The 19523-nt window shown below is 41.8% G+C and overlaps 1 protein-coding gene across 8 annotated transcripts in view; it reads left to right on the top strand.

Moving 5' to 3' along the window:
* The window catches only part of MCF2L (MCF.2 cell line derived transforming sequence like), a 260528-nt gene that overhangs the window by 53907 nt on the left and 187098 nt on the right, over positions 1–19523 (top strand). Inside the window, exon 2 of one of the 8 annotated variants that reach the window (XM_067563672.1) lies at positions 3951–4032. The exons of the other annotated variants lie outside the window; for them this stretch is intronic. Coding sequence (XP_067419773.1) covers positions 3981–4032 — 52 coding nt within the window. The 5' untranslated portion in view covers positions 3951–3980. The remainder of the gene's footprint in view (positions 1–3950; positions 4033–19523) is intronic. 8 annotated transcript variants of the gene reach the window in all.

Raw genomic sequence — 19523 nt, 5'->3', positions numbered from 1 at the left:
CAAGTTCCCGCCTGTGTGAGGAGAACACCTGGTGACCCTGCCATCAGGCCATAGTGATTGGCTGGTGTTGACCTTTGCTCCTATATGGAGGAAGGGGAGGAGGAAGGAGGGGAGAAACAGCAGGGGGTTTTGTGATCTGCCACAGCACTGCAGAACTCAAAACTCTCCTGCTTTACAAGAAATACAGTCGTCCAGTGGTAAGGGGGGAAAAGATTGTATTTCTCAGAGTGGAAAATTGAGTGTTGGGGTACTTATTAAAATTTTCAGAAGTTAAAGGATACTTGCTACTTAAAAGGTTGAGAAACACTGTTGTAGATGTTAAATGGTAAGCACTTTGCTTGTGCTAAATAAAACAGTTCTTTACAAAAATTAAAGATTATTCTTTACTTATTATTTTAGAAGCAGAAATTTGAGAGAAAGCAAATCACTTAGAAAATAAGTAGTTGAAATAATATTAAGGTTTTGAGACAGCAGAAAAGCTTGACATTTGTCATTCTTGTGAGAATGATAAGGTCACTGTTCTACTTCTTACTCTTTGTAGAGGATCATGTGAATGGCAACAGCTAGGTGGTTGGTTGAGTTGAAGGAGGATGCAGTAAACCTTGAATTCTATGTGTTCTTGCTTTATTTATAGTTAAGCCAAATCTTTAACACTTCATTTGCTGAAGGCCTTGTATTTAATATTTCATGTTTTTACATATGCAAATATTAAATTTCTAATAATTATATTTAGCTCTTGCATAGCACTTTTGATCCAGAGATCTCAAAGACTTTATAAAAAGAAGGTATCATTATTTCCATTTCCTAGTTGGGTAGACTAAGGCACAGAGAGGTAAAGTAACGTCCCTCAAGGTGTTTGTGTGTCCGAGTATGCCTAAGAACTAGACTGGGGCTGATTGTGGCCCAATGAAAAGCAATATTCCCATTAACTTCAATAGAAGCAGGATTGGTTTCAGAGAAAAAATAGTATGGAAACAATGATTTTTTTATTTTATTTTTATATAAATCCATCCTAAAAAGTTGATACACAGCTGAGAGGAGTGCATTAAGCATAATGTATTAGTTCAAAAATATGGTATAACAGTCACCTGTTTTTTCTTCCAAGAACCAATACAGTTATACAGACTTTCTTTAAACTGCAGGCATATATGAATTCTGTAAGAAACAACATAGCTGTGGTAAAGCATGTCCTATTATTGCAATGCAAACTCCCATTGAAATGTATCAGAAAAACTGGGAGAAATGCTAGTAGGTAATCTAGCATTTTTCATTGCCAGTGCAGGATTGCTCACTTCAGTATTTTCTCCATCACTTCCCCCCCCCCAGTTTTAAAAGTTTTGAGTGATTGATTGGGCATCCATCACTTCCTTTGGAGGACCATTTCTGTTTAGTACATTTCACCATGAGGACATTTCTGATAGCCTAAAATGAGTGTTTGTAGTCTGAAAAATTTGCTATGCAATATAAATTATAATGCTGACTAGATACATGCTGAGGGCCTTATTTTTTATTCCTTGTACAACCCAAATTCCTGTTGGCTTAAGAGAAAAGCTGCCAGAAGCTGGGGGTAGATGATGTGATGGATTACTTGATTATCTGTTCTGTTCATTCCCTCTGAAGTACCTAGCATTGGCACTGTCAGAAGACAGGATACTGGGCTAGATGGACCCAGTGTGGCCGTTCTTATGTTCTCCATAGCTCAAAAGTTGTGCATTAGCATTGTTTCAAATTTTCCAGATAACTAAATCTCCTTTTACAATTATTATGGCTGCTTGCAGTTAATCTTTTAAAAAGTCTTATTTTCAGAGTATCTAAAATTCGGGGTCCTTTTACCATTTAAAGTTTTTGTAAAACTTCAAACTTTACAAATTTTAAATAAATTAATTTGTTTTTAAAATATGTATCTAAAAATTCAGTTATAATTTCGCACACTGATGAGTATCTTACAATATCCCTGGGGCTTTATGAGCCTGTGCAGGGCAAGGAGAAGTGGAGGAGAAATGTACTCACTGAAACCTTTTATGCAAGTGGGTCTGTTCCAGCTAGCTGGGATTAAAGGGGCGTTGCCCTTTTAAGGGCTCCCTGACAGCAGGTGGTGAGAAAATGGAAAGTTAATAGGGATGGACAGGAAGGAAGGAAGAATTTGGGGCCAGGTCAGGACAAAGTCACTGCATTGCTCTTCCTGTTGACCAGAAGAGTGGAGGGGTATTTATACCCCATGCAGCCAGAGAGGCCCTCTTTAGCAGGATCAGGTGGGTAATTCAATTGTAATTTGGCACGCTGACAGGTATCTTACAATATCCCCAGGGCTTTGTAACGCTCATGCAGGGCAAAGAGAAGTGAAGGAGAAATGGGAGCCTTGCAAACAACTCCTATGTGCCATAGAAGAGTGAAAAGGCAGCAGGAGCTAGGGGGCCCAGGACTGGAGAGAGAGAGATCAAGCCAGTAACTCCATGGAGATCTTAAGTTCTTCACAGGGCCAATATTTTATTAATAATAAAAAAAAGTCAATAGGCTGATTGAAAAAATCTGTTGAGTAAAAGTTAAGGTTGCTATTGTGTGTGTGCATATACCGAGGAATGTACAGTTACGGAATAGGAGAAAGCATTTAGATGGAGGGAAACAGTTAAGCAAAAGTTGATGAATATTCAAATACACCAGTAGGTAAGCAATCTCTTGTGTACATGTGTGAAACATTGTGCTTCACATTCCAAAAACACCAACCTTACTATAGCCCCTTGTATCTACCCATTATCCATTTATTAGGATTCAGTTATATCATAACCATAACTTTTTAGATTTTTAAAAAAAAACAATTGACTGCAAAAGAAAACATAAAGATCTTACACACACATCGACTCCTTTCCCCTTCCTGTGGTAAATAAGTAACTTGATGAGACAAGCACCAAAGAAGAGCATCAAATTCTTAGGGTGGTACAAGGGAGTACAACTGCAATTAATGGGATGAAAGCAAGGAGAGAATTTAGCTGAGTATCAGCAAAAGCAAGCATCCTGACAGCGACATTTATTAGCCTGTGGAATAGTCTCCCAAGGGAAGTGCTCATTGCTTGTGACTTTAAAAAGACAACGGGATAAAATCACTGAAAATGAACTTCAGGGAACAACCATATGGAGGTAGAGTGATGGACTAGGTGACTTAGGTTTTGTCCATCTCTAATGTCTATGAATCCAGTGCCATAAAGTCAGAAATTGGGTTTATTGGAAATAGAGATGTAGAGGATAAATGGGCTATTAGCTGTTAAAATCCTGTCTGATAAGATCCTCCAAACAGTCTTGAAAATGGTTCTAATATTGATGTGGATTTTTTTAAGCAAACACAATGAACATCAGGCACAAACCAAAAAAGTGTGTTTTTAACTATAATGGGAAGATTGTAAACGCATTGTGGAGGCTAGTATAATGGTATTGTCCTTGGGTTTGCAATGAGTGAATTTTCCTAGGTAGCAGTTGAATTGGCGAGAAGGTAAAAAGGAGCCTACTGTTCACTTAAGAATGAGGATACAATGTTCAGGTCTGCTGAATTGCTTGCTAAGCTTGTACGGCTGCTGTTTCCAAAACGTGCTGTTGCTTCAGTGCGGCTCTCCCCAGTGCTTGCTTCTGTCTGATATAGAGATTTGTGCTACTGTCTACGCAGTGCTTCACATTAATTTTGACATTTAATAGTGATCCTGCAGACAAAACCAGTCACAGAGGAGAGAGGAGTTTTAAGTGATCCTGATGTAATTAACATTCATGACCCTGGCTTGGAGTAGCATCCGCCAAGCCTGTGCATTGCAGGGGGAGACTGTGCACTCACATCTCCTTTTGTGCTGATAGGGGATCTGTGTGGAGTAATTGAAATGCAGGGCTGTGAAGCACTGCTGTAGTTCTTCTTTTATTTCTGGAGCAGGGGGAAACATGTTCGTTGTGAATCTTTCTTGTTTTACCAGAGAATGAGATGATGACTGAGAATTGAAGAAATGGCCCTAGAAGAATTGGTGCAGAGATTAAATGCGGTTTCCCAGTGCACTGGTAGGAGGAGCTGCTGGTCTGAAATAATGTTATGTTGATGCTGTTAGTGATTTTTATAGAGTTTTTTTTTTTTAAATAAATCCATCTGACTTGAACAGCTTTCTTTATGTTCAGCTATGTTAAAGAGAGAAAATGTTTGTTATTCACATAAGACTAACTTGTGTTTACATTGACATTCATTATTTTTATTAACATTTCATTGTGTCTAGAAAGGTTTTAGTTATTGGAAATTAATGAAGCCAGGTTTAGAAAGATCCTGTTGAATAAACCAGTCTTGATTCTTTTGCAGTTCTCAGACCAAACTGAAGCTAAGGAGTGGGGGAAGCTGTAAAGCAGACTTTATGAAACAATGAAAATCTGAAGCACAGCAATCTCTGTTTTAGGTAGTTCTAAATTGCACTTCTAGGGGGATGAAGCTATTAAACCATTAGTCATAGCAAATTCAGTGTTGAATCAGACTAGGAATAAAAACTGCAGTACATATCTGTAAATGGTTTTAGGATTATAAAAGAGTAGTATGATTTCTGACAGATTTATTTAGTTTTTAAAGCTTTCTGAAAATTTAAATACTTAGAACCGAGTAGCAGTATATAATGTTTTGATCTGTGGCTGGATTGAAATCCAGGAGAACTTTCATGGGCAATTGTTTATGCAGAAATGTGAACACATTATAGGATCTACAGCATACACCTCTGTGTATAACAGATCTAATTGTTACCTTGAAAGTGAAGGGAAATATTTGTTGCATCCTTTGAATATATTTTCTTTTGCTAGTTATTCTTTAGTCAATTGACTGATGTTGCAAGTTTTGCATTCCTTTGTCATCCAAAGTGTATTGGTGGATTGTTGATGCAGAAATTTCAAAGTATCATTCCCCGCAAATGCTGAAATGTGAAGGAATATAGTATTTTTAATTATTGCAAATTGTCCATTTCGCCTTTAATCTGATAGGAGATAATTTTCAAGATGGCTGACATTGTTTTCCAATGAAGAGATTAAATACCAAATTTGAGCTACACAGATGGGCTATATCAATTTTGTTGACTAGAGGGAGTGCTAGTTTAATAAAAGGTATTTTTTAGGAAAAAATAGTTTTAATATGATGAGTACAAAGCATTACATTATAAGAAAAGATCACTGCTCCAATTGTTTCTGCTTATAGTATTTCTCATATGCCTGTTTTCACCAGATAGCTTTATCATTTCTCTGTTGGGAAACATTGGGCTCTCAAATTCTCAGGTACTTTTTTTTCTTTTATTGCCTCTCTTAATTTAGTGGGGGTTTTTAATAAAACAAAAAGCCTTTGTATAGGGTATTCTCTATAGCTTATCACACTTCAGATCAGTGATGCATCAATTTAGGTAACAGACTTGTATGGGAGGCTTTTCTTCCTGAACTTAATTGAATCTGCAGACTGGGTGCTGAGCAGCCTGGGCACAATGACAGGCACATCTCCCAACCATCCAACTATGGGCACCTTAACCCATAAGACTGCAAGCAGTTCTCAACCCTAGTTTCACACTCTGTGGTGTGCACTGACTTGTATTGCTAATAATTATTTATTACAATTATTAGTGTATATTTATCCCAAAATGGGGTGATACTTTTAAATAGAATGACACCTTTATGGTTGTATGATTTAGCTGCGCTTGCGTGCTCTCTCTGCATTTCTAAAGTGCCAATCACTGTTGTATCCCTGCATCCTCTTTTCTGCCTTCAATGTGGTTGCATCTGTAGGTAACCCCACTTCAGTTTTAGAACTATTTAAACTGAGATTTTATTATTTTCCCCCCTTTTTTATTTTTTTTTCCTTCAAGAGTGATTTATTGTAGTCCACTTGAAGGGCTCTGTTGGCCACTTCCTATTTTTGCATGGTGCTGCTTGAGTGAAGTCATCCACTCACATGGCTTCCACTGCCACCTCTATTTGCTGACAAAAAACTTCATTACTGCTGAGTTAAGATTGCACAGTAGTGTCTTGTGCTTTTTCAGGAATTCAAGTTCAGCAAAACTCAAACTTCTGTAAACCAGGAAATCTAGAGTTAAGGTGCACTCCCATGCAACCTTAACTTGGCTCCCTAGGGCTGGAAAGAGTCACTGGGAATCTATCTGCGTGCACACTAGCTGCATTCACTGTAGTAAGTGGTATTGAATGGTGGAGGGATTCACTGGAGCGGCGTGATGTGAGGTGACCGGGGGGGGGGCCACAGGACGGGAGGGATGTTAGCCCCTCTCTCTGACCCCCTATGTGTGTGGGCAAAGGAAAGAGGTGTAAGTGTATCTTGGGAGATGCATTATGTCTTATTTTAGCACGAGGCTATATCAGTAACAGGGTGCAGGGGTCTTCTTTCCATGGGGATTGTCAGCAGTGAGGCGTGTGATCTGTGGCTTTAATGAAGGGTAGGTGAAAAGATAGTGTTAGATGGCATCATGTCCTAAGGGTGAGGAGGTTGTAAAATTTGGCAGATTTGGTGGTCTTTTTGTGGCGTAAGCGAAGGGTACGTCTACACTTCGAGCTGGAAGTGTAATTTCTAGCTTGGGTAGACATATGCACATAAGCTTTGATTGAGGTAGCGTGCTAAAAATAGCAGAGTAGCTGCAGCGGTGCAGTTGGCAGGATTGGCTAGCCACCCTGAGTGCAGTCCCACCCGGGACCCTAAGTACTCATTTGGGTGGCTAGGCCATCCAGCTGCCCGCACCACCACAGCTACGTTTCTGCGTTTAGCAAGTTATCTCAGTCAAACCCAGTGGGCATGCATCTACCCACACTGAAAATTATGCCTCCAGCTCAAAATGTTAAACATACCTTAGGAGTTGAGGGCAGGGTGTAGGTAATTTCTGTCTATTACAGTGCAAAGGCAGAGTGTGTCATTTGCAGCTACTCCACAAGAAAGAACCCACCATGCAAGGAAAACGGCATGTAGCCAACACCACTGCTAGCTCTTCCTCTGATTGCACCTGTGGGGGCTCCCTGTCAGACAGGCTTTCTGACCCTGGAGGCTTCCAGCAAGGCCTGGTCTTGACTTGCTGGAACGTGGCCTGCATATCACCACCAATGGAAGCCAGGCAGGGGGAACCACCAGGTGTGAGAGGTGGCTGTTGGTGGAAGCAGGTAAAAGAGCTGAAGGAAGAGGTGGCTCATCTGTGTGGCAGGACTTCATCGACAGGACACACAGGCAGACATCTGGGATGGAAGATGCTAACTGACTATAGAGGACTACAGCAACAGAGGAGCAAGGAGAACTGTCTGTTTTGCGAGGAAGAAACTGGCTCTGGCTACCTCAAGCAGTAGACAGTGCTCCACCTCCCATGCGGGTCCCCTGTCCATCAAGGTGAAGAACTGGTACGCTGTATTGGCAACAGGAGGTCAGGAGGAGACTCAGTGACTGAGGAGGAGGAGCCATTTGCCCCATGGCTGGGAGGCTGATGGCCGCTGCACCCGAGAGGAGGAGACCACGTGCTAGCGGTCAGCAACTCCTTCTGAGGGGAATGTCAGGTTGGCAGTTGGATGCCTCTGTGATGTCCCAGGTGGTGCACTGCATGCCTGGAGCCCGCCTCTGGGACGTTACAGAAAGGTTGCTGTGGCTCGTCCATCCCTATGATCACTACCCCATACTGCTCATCCATGTGGGCACTAATGATACTGCCAGGTCTGACCCTGATCAGATCAGCAGTTACTACAGGCCTTTGGGAACAAGGGTGAAGGAGTCAGGGGGACAGAGTCCAGGCTCCTAGTTGAGGGCAAGGTCCCAGGCAGGGATGTGCTCATCCTGGAGATGAATGCATGGCTGCATGGATGGTGTCTATGGGAGGGTTTCGGCTTCCTCAACCATAGGATGCTATTCCAGGAAGAAATTCTGCTGGAAGGAAATGGGGGCCACAAGATCAAGAAGGGAAAAAGCATCTTTGTGCACAGACTTGCCAACCTAGTGAAGAAGGCTTTAAACTAGGTTCAGAGTGGACAGGTGACAAAAGCCCATAGGTAAGTATAAAAAAAGGCAACCTTAAGACAGTTTTAGATGTTGGGGGAGAATGGGGGCATGGACATGGAAAATTACCATATGGTCATAGGAGCAACAAGAGGGAAATCAGTGAGGGAACCTGATCAGCATCTTAGATGATTATACACACGTGCAAGGAACATGGGAAATAAACAGGAAGAACTGGACGTATTCGTGCACGAGCTAAAATTATGACTTAATGAACATCACAGAGATGTGTTGGTATAAGTCTCATGACTGGAATATTGGTATAGAGGGGTATAGTTTATTCAGGAAGAACAGGTATGGTAAAAAGGGAGGAAGTGTTGCCTTCTACATCAAGAATATGTATATACCTCTTCTGCAGTCCAGAAGAACGTTGGAGGCAGCCCAGTTGAGAGTCTCTGGGTAAAGATAAAAGGGATAAAAAATAGGGGTGGCATCATGGTAGGGCTCTCCTATAGGCCACAAAGTCAGGAAGAAGATATGGATGAGGTGTTTCTAGAAAACAAATAACAGAAATATCCAAAACACAAGACCTGATAGTAATGGGGGACTTGAACTCTCCAGACTTCTGCTGGAAAAGTAACACAAAGAAATGCAAAATGTCCAGTAAGTTCTTGGAATGTACTGGGGACAGCGTTTTGTTTCAGAAAGTGGAGGAAGTAACCATGGGGACAGCCTTTTAGACTTGATTCTGACTATCAAAGAGGAATTGGTAGAGAATCTGAAGGAGAAAGGCAATTTGGGTGAAAGTGATCATGAAGCGATAGATTTCATGATTCTAAGGAAACAAAGGAGTGAGAGAGCAGCAGCAGAAGGACAATTGACTTCAGATAAAAGTAGAATTTAACAAACTCTAAGAACTGGTAGGTAAGGTCTCATGGAAAGAGTAGTTCAGGACAGCTGGTAGTTTCTCAAGGAGACAATATTAAAGGCATAACTGCAAACTACCTTGATGCAAAGGAAAGATAAAAAGAATAATAGGAGGCCAATTTGGCTCCATCAGGAACTCTTTTTAATCACCTGAAAATCAAAAAGGAATCCTACAAAAAGTGGACTAATCGCTGAGGAGGAGTACAAAAGAATAGCACACGCACATAAGAACAAAATCAGAAAGGCTACGGCACAAAATGAGTTACACCTAGTGGTATTTTAAATACTTTGGGAGCAAGACAAAGATGAAGGAAAGTGTAGGTCCCCTACTTAGCAGGAAGGAGAGCTAATAACTGATGACATCAAAAGGCTGAGATGTTTAATGCCTATATTGCTTCAGTTTTCACTAAAAAGGTTAATGGTGACCAGATTCTCAACACAACTAATATTAACAACAACGGGGAGGGAATGTGAACCAAAATAAAGAAAGAACAGGTTAAAGAATATTTAGATAAGTTAGATGTATTGAAGTCAGCGGGGCCTGATGAAATTCATCTTAGGGTAATTAAGGAACTAGCTGAAGCAATCTCAGAACCATTAGCAATTATCTTTGAGAATTCCTGGAGGATGGTGAGGCCCCAGTACACTGGAGAAGGGCAAACACAGAACCCATCTTTTAAAAGATCCCTCAGAGTAGTTTTCAATGGTTCACTGTAAAATGGGGAGGGCAGATCTAGTGGGGTGCAGCAGGGGTCAGTTTTGGGTCAGGTACGATTCAGTATTTTCATTAATGACTTGGATAATAGAGTGAAACCATGATTATAAAATTTGCAGTTGACACAAGCCCCAGCCCATTCAACCCCAGCTTAATGATGCAGGAACACACCTCGAGATAATATCATCTTATTCTGGACAAAGATTTGTCTGGTATAAACTGATTAAGTCCGCTTCCCTCTTTATGTGGGGAAGTCATGCAACTGTCTTTGTTACTGAGCAGTTTGTCTAAACACTTCACTCAAAAACACACTGGTTAAGATAAAACAAGTTTATTAATTACAGGAAAATAGTTTTTAAGTGATTATAAGAGGCAAGTGTAAAAAGATTAAAAGTAGTTACCAAAAGAAATAAACATAAAATTGCAGTCTAAGTTCTACACACCAACAGGATTTGAATTAGCAATGTCTTACCCTGAGAGATGGTACAAGCAGGCTGCAGTTTTCAGTTCATTCCCTGCCAGGGACTTCCCTCCCCCAGACCAAAGTTCTTTGTCTTCCAGACTCTCCCTCAGGTGTTGAGTTGGGGGGAGAGAGAAGTCAAGTAATGTAATTCTCCACCTTTTACAGCCATGCCCAGCTTGCTGGAACAGTCCATGCCTGTTAGGTGTCAACTGCTTCCCATTGGTCAAGCAATCCCCACTGCAAACATGGGTCCTACATTGAAGCCTTCACTGTAAACAGTCCCTGGTAGTGGACTCTTTCCTTGATGGGCCATTAGCACATCTGGCTACTTCATTATTTTACCTGAAAAGCTGGTTTAGGTGGTTCCCACCTCACGACGTGTTCTAGCAGCATTTACAACAATATTTTATATCTTCACATACCATGGAAGCATATACAATCCAACAGGATATTAATGTGTAGCAGATCAAGACTTTTAAAATAATATCAAACCAGGCATACTTTGTACAGAACATATCCTCATTATATAACGTTGATGAATATGGGGTCACAGGGGTGTTATCAGACACAGGGTTTCACAGGTAGTACTGCTGAAAAATATCTCGGGTTTACAGTCGATCCCAAATCGAATGAGAGTCAACAGTGTGATGCAGCTGTGAAAAAAGTTAATATAATTCTGGGCTGTCTTAACAGGAATGCTGTACATAAGACATGGGAGATAATTATCTCGCTCTACTTGGCACTGATGAGGCTTCAGCTGGAGTACTCTGTCCAATTCTGGGCACCACGTTTTAGGAAAGATGTGAACAAGTTGGAGAGAGTCCAAAGAAGAGCAACAAAAATGATAAAAGGTTTAGAAAACCTGACCTATGATGAAAGGTTAAAAAAATTGGAACGTTTAGCCTTGAGAAAGCAATACTGGGGAGGTGGGACCTGATGACAGCCTTCAGATGTTAAGGCCTGTTATAAAGCAGATGATCAGTTGTTCTCCATGTCCGCTGGAGGTAGGATGAGAAGTAATGGGCTTAATCTGTAGCAATGAAGGTTTAGGTTAGATATTAGAAAAACCTTTCTAACTATAAGGATAGTTAAGCTCTGGAATGGGCTTCCAAGGAAGGTTGTGGAATCCCCCTCATTAGAGGTTTTTAAAAACAGGTTGGACAAACCTGTCAAGGATGGTCTAGGTTTACTTGCCTGCCACAGTGCAGGGGACTGGACTTGCTGACTACTCGAGGTTCCTTCCACCCCTACATTTCTGTGTGTACACACTCTGGGCGTATTGGGACATCACTTAAAGAAGGTGGCAGTGTTCAGGTTGAATGGGTGTGTACCTAATTCTGTATTTCTTTTTGCTGAACTCAATGTTCTGAATGGTTCACAATAGTACCAGGAACCTTTAACTGTATGTTAATGAAATTTGTCAGTGAATTTCCAAGCTTTTTTATTTATTTATTTATTTATTTATTTTTAAACAGAAAAATAAATGCTTTTAGTAGGAGTTAGTGGTCATTTAAGCATCTGTAGTTATCATGTAGACTTGCAGTTGAGATGCTGATGTGGCCAGGTAATGATAACAATAACTAGCTTTTACACAGCAGTTTTCATCAGTAGATCTCAAAGCTCTTTACTAAGGAGAGAAACATTATTATCCCAATTGTACAGATGTGTGGAGCTGGGTGACTGGTTTGGAGGGAAGGAGATATAATTTGAGTCACAGGGAGTCTGAAGCAGCTACCTCATCTATTTCAGCCCTCCCTTGAAACTAGTTGTTGGATCTCCTATGATGCCAGTTCGGTGATCTGGAAGGAATTTTTCCCATATGGCAATTCTGGCAAAGTGCTGTGCCTTTTTGGTTTTTTCCTTCCAGCTTCCATCCAGCATCCAAGAGATCTATTCTTGAGGGGGTTTAAAATATATTGTTACAATTTTGGCAGGTTCCAGTGCAATGGTGGGTTTGGAAAAGTCCAGTTGAGGGCCCTAGAACCCAGGGAGCATGATGGTGATGGGGCGTCCTCTGTTTGGTGCAGCATGTGGCTCCCCTCATCTCATCTCCAGTGTGGAGGGAAGGGAGTCGGTCAGGTCACTGTCTCTCTCTTTCAGTCAAGGTCCCTGGGCAGCCCTGAGATTGTAGAGTGGGTATGGCCTTCACAGTCACCCCCAGGTTTATAGTACATCAAGGACCATTGGTGCCAATTGAGAGCCACACAGGAACAAGCCAGCAGAATAGTTTGTGGTTAGGGTGTTAGGTGTTTAATAAACACCTGCTTTGGTGTTAGGGTTTAATAAAGTTGTGTTCTTTGCATTTAATTACATTATATTGTCTCTGTCTCACTGTTTCTGTGTCCACATCAAAATGCTTGCGGGATTATTGACACAGCCGTAGCACTGATACTGGTTGAGTAGAGAGTTGAGATTTGACAGCATTGTAGTCGATAGTGGGGAGAGCTGCTTTTGAGTATTCTGGTGATAATTAGTTTTGATTTGTCTTCTAATTTTGATTCCATGCTTGAAGTTTCAACAATGATAGAAGAATAAAATTTGCCTGGAAGCATCTTTGTTCCTGGTAATGATACGTGAGAAAGAAAAAACAAGAAAAAGCCCTGCTTGACTTTGAGTCTGTGTTGAGTTTTCTGGGCTGTCTGGCTGACAATAATGATCCTGAAATTGATGTCATTTACACCAGTTTTGACTTCAGTGCAGCTACTCTTGATTTGCACTGGGGTAAGTGAAATCAGAATTCAGGCAAATATCTCTCTCCTTGTAAACTAAGGAAATTGGATTGGGAAATCATAGACAAATAAACATGAAGCACTAGCACTAAGCATTTAGAGTTACGTTTCAGAGTAAAACTGCACAATATTGGATGTTTAGCTATCAGTCTTTAATTTAAAGGCTCCCAATATATATATAGATGGCATGGTTAAGGCAAGCACCAGGCCAGCTTTGGCTGGAGTGAAGTAGCAACAATAAGATTGAGAAAGATAAAAGATATCTCTTTGGCATGTTTTTAAGGTTTTAATGGCTTGTAATTCCATACTTATTCATCCCAACACAGACAGCTGTTTGTTGCACCTATGAATAAAGGGAATATGCATATCAGATATCAGAGAATATCTGTAAGAAAGTGTAACGTTTAGGCCCTGGGCAAAAAGTGTAAGTTACACGGGTTGCATTCTCTTAAAGGCATCATTTATCTTAAGCTGACAAGCCAAACAGAGCTAAAGGTAGGAGGAGTTCAGAATGGGACATGTGACACAATGAGATGGAATAGAGACATACAATTTTGTTGCTGCTGGCTCAGACTGAAGACTTTTCTATACAAGATTTTCAGGTACCCGAACCACTACATTTTAATGGGAGATTTGAGCCTGCTTCATACAATCTGTTTGGCAAGTGTGTTTTTATTTTGTTTTCTCATCCTATTATATGCCAATAAAATCAGCTTTTGTTTAAGAAAACTTGGATGCTGTTAGGTGGATCAGTCATTGGTGGGTCTCGTGGAGAGCAACTGAACTCAGACTTCGGGGAAAGACAGAATCACCAATAAATTTTGGCCTGAGTACAAAGTCAAGAGCAAAGGGTTTTGTGATATCCAACTCCAAACCGTGTTTTATGGAGTCAGTGTGAGTATGGGGAGATCCAAATAACCTGAATGGGTCCTAATTCAGAATTTATATTTCTAGGGTGGAGGGAGAGATTGACAGACCACTTCCTAACAGAATGTCTTCCTCAAATAATAGCATGATAATGTTTAATGTAAGAGTAACCACTTTTGAGGATCACAGTCTCTAATTCTTTCTGTCAATAGCCTGATTTCTTTTTAAAGGATATTCCGTGAGAAAAATACGATTTGGAGATTACAGCAGTAAAACACCCTATGACTATTGGTGTCACTAAACAGCAATGTTACTAAAGAGCACCTAAACTTGATCACCTTTTTAGTCTTCAGGCTTTCACTGTGCTCCATTCTTGCTATAGTCACTATCTGCAGCACTTGTAATGATCCCTGCTTCCCCATCTGTGGGTGACTGCAAGTTAGTGGCTTTTTATTCCTTGCCCACCTCTCATCAGAGGTCTGGAATTTATTTTCTCTCCCTCCCCTGCAACAGCTGTCCATATCCCAAATAATTTAAAGAGAGGATTATTTACAATAGAAAATAGAGAGATAATCAAACTAAACTGAAATTGGGCAGAGTAATAAACTTGGCTGATTGTAGAAATAACACTCACCAAGCTAAACTTTGTACTTAAAAGCATTAAATACTTATAGCATGTCTGTAAATAGATCTGTCTAACTTCCGGGGCAGTATTTTGGTTAGTGCCTTATCCCAGCCACTCTGTCTATATGTGTAATACAATCCTTTAACCCATGCCACACCTCTCTCACTGGCTGCTTTTCAAATGAAATTTCAAACAGTATTTTGGGCAATGTAACACTCTCTTGCAAAACCTGTTTGGTGGGTGACTCCTATCTCTCTCCTTTCTTGGTATTTTATACTATACTCATCGCTATGGTGCCTGAGTGCCCTGCTGTTCTGGTGGGAAAGCTATGCCAAATGCAAGGGTCTTCTATTTTGTCAGGAAGGCAGGAAGTTTTAGTGACCATTCTTTGCACTTGCATGAGGGAGTTCTGTAGCTAAGGTCTAGCCCTCACAGAGGCTCTGCTTCCTTTAATTTTGCTGTTGTCATAGTTATTTCTCTCCTGACTCAACGCTTGTGCACCAGGAACCTGGCCAGCCATTTTCTTTTCATGTCAGTGTTGAGATTAGCACAAATACCTTTCTGTCTTGCGACTTAAAATCCCTTGACCATGTTTTTACATTTTCCTTTGGAAGAATTAGGGGTTTCCATTATTTCAGTCTGCTCAATCACTTGTTTCATACCACTTCTTTCAACTTTAGGCATGTTGAATCAGAAATGTGTATATGCTGTTCAAAGGCAGCAGAAGCTCATTTTAAATGGGGGTGAGGGGTGAGTTTTAGGGCTGGGTGTGTGTGCTGAGGAATGCAGGGTGGAGAGGGTGCTCAGGCAGTACCTAAGGTTGTGGCAGTGGTGGGAGAAGGCAGTGGAGCAGGCATTCACTTTGGCCTCACAAGGTATGTCTATATGGCAGCTGAACACTCTCAGCTGGCCCATGTCAGGTGACTCAGGTTCGTGGGGCTTGGGCTGTGAAGCTGCGGTGCAGACGTTTGGGCTCGCGCAGACACCCATGCTCCAGCCCAAGCTTGGACCGTTACCCTGCAGTTTTATAGCCACACAGCCTGAGTCCTGCAAGCTGGAGTCAGCTGACATGGGCCAGTCATGGGGTGTTTATCTGCAGTGTCGGTGTCTCTGGCATACCCAGAGATGCGTGGGAGCCTGACGAAGAGGTGGGTGAAGGCAGCTCCAGCAGCATGTTGTCCCTGCTCCCTGCCCACAGCAGCCCACTGCTCCTTACCGCAGCTCTTGTTTTTACACAGTTCCAGAGGGGTAGCCATGATAGTCTGCATACAGTAAAAACAACGAGAGTTCTGTGGCACTTTAAAGACTAATAAATTTAATTTTGTAGGCATAAGCATGATCATTCTACCTCTGCATCTGACGAAGTGAGCTGAGTCTCACGAAAGCTCATGCCTACAAAAATTAAATTTGTTAGTCTTTAAAGTGCCACAGAACTCTCGTTGTTTTTACACAGCTAGCAGTAGCTCCTTCCCTGGAGGGGAAACATCCCACCTCCCCCAACCCCAGTCCCCCAAATGCCACTGCTCTGCCTGGCCACTTTTTCCTTGCCCAGCTTGGCTCCAGCCCCCAACTCCAGGCGCTTTCCTTCCCCTGTGCTGAGGGAGCTGGCTGGAGAAAGATCAGGACTACCCATCTCGCACTCTCCCCATGTACAGAAGAAATATTGTGGGGTAGGAAAAATAGATCAGCCCCCATTGCTCACTTTTCCCCCCAACTCTGGAGGTTCTGCTGCCCCTGCTGATATTTAATATTTAGTGATTTTTATAAGAGTTCAGCTTGCTATAGTTAGTCCATGTCTACATGGGGACACTCAAGGAAGTTCATGTGAATCAACTAAAAGTGGCAGTCCATGAGCATAAGCTACAGTGAACAAAGGCCACTTCTCTCCTGAGTGAGAGCAGCCACACAGTGTAACACACTTTAAATTATGTGCATTGACGTCACACCTTTAGTTGACTTTCTTTAACTTAGTATAGTATAATAACTTAGTATTTCTTTAGATTGTCTCAGTATAGATACCAGTTTAGTAAGAGAAACAGCTGGCTTGTGAATTCAGCACTGAAGATGATCACCAAAATGAGCTAGCTAGCTTTATATAGAGCCAAATAAGATATTCTGCTCACCTAAAAGGTTCCTAGATTTTACCAAACAGTTCAAACCTTCACACTCTCTCCTCTCTTCAACATCTGATGACTGTTGATTCCACTTTTATTCTTCTCTCCAGTCAACAATGTCCTCTGCTTCCCCTTCTCCTCTTGGCTTCTAGGCAACTCCTATAACTTCCTTACTGTTATCCAATAGGCCTAATAATCTTGATATTTTCTTCACTTCCCATTTAACTTTCAACAACTCTAAAAAGTTGGTATTCGTAGACTGAAATTAGTCTGTTTCCAATATGAAAACATTTCCATACATACCCTCATGGTAAAGATTTTAGAGTAAAATTGAAGTTCACACGTAGAAAGCCAATAAAACTCAAAAATAAAGCAAACCCAACAACCCAGTTTTTGTTCTGGGGAGGGAAGGGAGGAGGATTTCCCCCAATCTTAGCTGGGGAATGGGAACGGTAGGAGAGAGTGGAAGCAGAGTGAACCAGGCGAGGAAGGGAATCCCAGGCACAGAGGTCCACAATGAGAGAAAAACACAGAGAATAGGATAAGGAAATGATGGAGTGCTTAGGTCTGCAGCTTGGGTGGTGAAGGAAAGGTGGTAAGCAGGCATAAAGTTGTGTAAGGGTTTTGAAGGTAAAAGGGATCCTAAACTTGTTGGAGAAGACAAGAGGAAGTCAGGAAAGACTTCTTAAAATGCAGTTGAAAGTGGTCATTTTATTTTCATGGCAGCCAAACCACATGTCAAGTAATTTACAAAATGAAGATAAGTATTTTTAAATAAAAAATGTAAACCACCACACAATGATTCCTAAGAGCTTCGTATCTGGACCCTTTGAATTAAATGTTCTGTCTTAAGCTTCTTCTCCAGAATCTCCCCATCCTTTTCCCCAAATTATACAGTGCTTGATTTCCACTTTGACCTAGAAGATAATCCTATCTATTTCTCTGCTTCAATAACATCATTTTGTCTTAATCAGTTTCTTTGAAAACTGTAGACTTTGAGCTGCTCCGAGAACTGCCAAGACAGGAAGTGAGGTGGTTATTTTTAAGAATATCTCCTATCCTGTGCTGCTGTGTGAAAAGAGTTGGTTCAGTGTGATAGGCGAAAGTATCTTTAAATATAGACTGATTTTTATTTGGAGATGTAACAGAAAATTAACAAGGCTTTGTAGAAAGAATACAACTCGAAGAGCATAATTATTTTCACATTAGGGGAGTGGAAACATTTACCAATTTCTATGTTGTTAATTTTGTACAATGTGCTTTGCAGATTTCTAATTTATTATATCAGTGAGCGATCCCTTCCTGTCTTTAAGAACTGATTGTACAGGGAACAAATTTTTCCACATCCTCCCCCACTGATCTAGTATTTGTACACACGAATGATTACTTTCAGTGTAGATTGACGTATTTAACTTCCTTCTTTTTTTTTTTTTTTTAATTTTTTTAAGTCACTGTAGGGTGCTGATCTAGTGCTGAATTAAACAAACACTCCATCTGGCATCTGTGAATTTTTTTTTTTTCCAAGGCCCTGAAAAATTGTTTTTGGGGGCTTGTGTGAGCTTTGTGTTGTAGAACAGAATTAATTTAATCATAACTGCTAAGTTTTCTGTAGCTCCATATGTCACATCTTATGCAAGTTACTTACTTAATTAGCTAATTTGCATATTTACACATTTGACTATGACTGCAAACATCAGTGTTGAAAACACTGTGGACTTGGAGGTGAGAGATGTCTGAGACTAGAGTTCCCTTACAGGGTCGTCTCCACCGAGTGATAGAAGCTGGTGCGGGGAGGCAGAACCTTTATTCCTTATCCCTCTAATTTGGGGGAAGGATTTATGGAGAGCCAGAAGCAACTTGGAGAGAAGTACCAGTTTGATGCAGGGGAGGTGTGTGTGGCTGGTGGGCAGGAGGGAATGTGGGGGTCGGATGCTATGAGCTAGCACTAGCCCCATGAACACTTTTTTTTAGTACCCACTTAGCCCCGTCTCTATCCTACCTACCTTTCCTTGCAGTAGCTCTTGTCCTCATTTTCCCCTGAAGTAGCCCCTTATTTCATCTCCCCTCGCCCTCAATATCTTCTTTCCCACGAGTAGTCCCTTGTACTGCGCACCCTGCGTTGGGGCATTGATGCCACTACCTGCTCTCTGCTGCTCCACCTGGATGGGAAAGGCAGGGGGAGCGGAAAGCAGCACAGGAGAGGCAACAAGGGTCTCTGGGATCATCTGCTGCGACTTCAACCCCTGCTGGTGACCAGGCAGAACTGCAGCCCCAAACCTCTTGCTTGCTGAGAGCCCAGCTGAATACGACACATCCATCTTGTGCTGCGGGAATGCAGGAGGGGCAGCCTGCATGTCTTTCTCACACCAGATGCATGATGCTTGGCAGGTCTGTTAAATTAGCCCTTATTAGGGACAAACCCAGGACCTAGAAGTCAGCCCAAAGATCCACAGGAGAGTGGGGGGGGAAACCACTGTCTACTCAAGGCAATAGAGCAACCATGGAGGAAGTCCAGAGACTGTTTCAAGTCAATAGTTGGAGTAGCTTCTGTGGGGCCTTAGGGTAGGTCTACACTGCAATGTAAACCCAAAGTTTAAACTCAGGCTCAAGCTTAACCCCCCTCCCCTTCCATCTACACACAAATTGCACCAATCCAGGGCTTGAATCCACGGTCCCAGGACCCCCGGGGGTGGAGGGTCCAAGCCTGAGTCAAGCCAGGCCCCAGGATTCAAGCCCTACTGCTTTGCAGTGTGATGCAACCCCGCTGGACTCATGCTCTGGGAGTCTGCCAAAAGTATCCCACAATACCATGGACCGACTTCCTTTGTCCTCTGAACAGTCAGGTTTGGTGGACAGTCAAGTTTTCTCACACTGCACCATGAACAAAGAGCTAGAGCGGCCACATTTTGGGAGGGCGCCAGGAAGTCTGGGATATGGGAGGTCGGACCCAGAGCTGCATAATGCTGTGTAGATGCTGGAGCTCCAGGTTGGGACCCAGGGTTCAACAATTCCTAACCTGAAGTTACAAATAAGCATAGATGCTCGAGCCCTAGGTCAACAAAGCCAGGGTCTGCTAACTCATGTTCTACTAACCCAGGACTCACATTGCACAAGGTCTCTAAG

The sequence above is a fragment of the Emydura macquarii genome, unplaced genomic scaffold (assembly GCF_026122565.2).
Source record: "Emydura macquarii macquarii isolate MOO-44397 ecotype Brisbane River unplaced genomic scaffold, CSIRO-AGI_Emac_v2 contig_2531, whole genome shotgun sequence".
Lineage (NCBI taxonomy): Eukaryota > Metazoa > Chordata > Testudines > Chelidae > Emydura > Emydura macquarii.
This window is presented reverse-complemented; position numbering and strand designations above follow the sequence as displayed.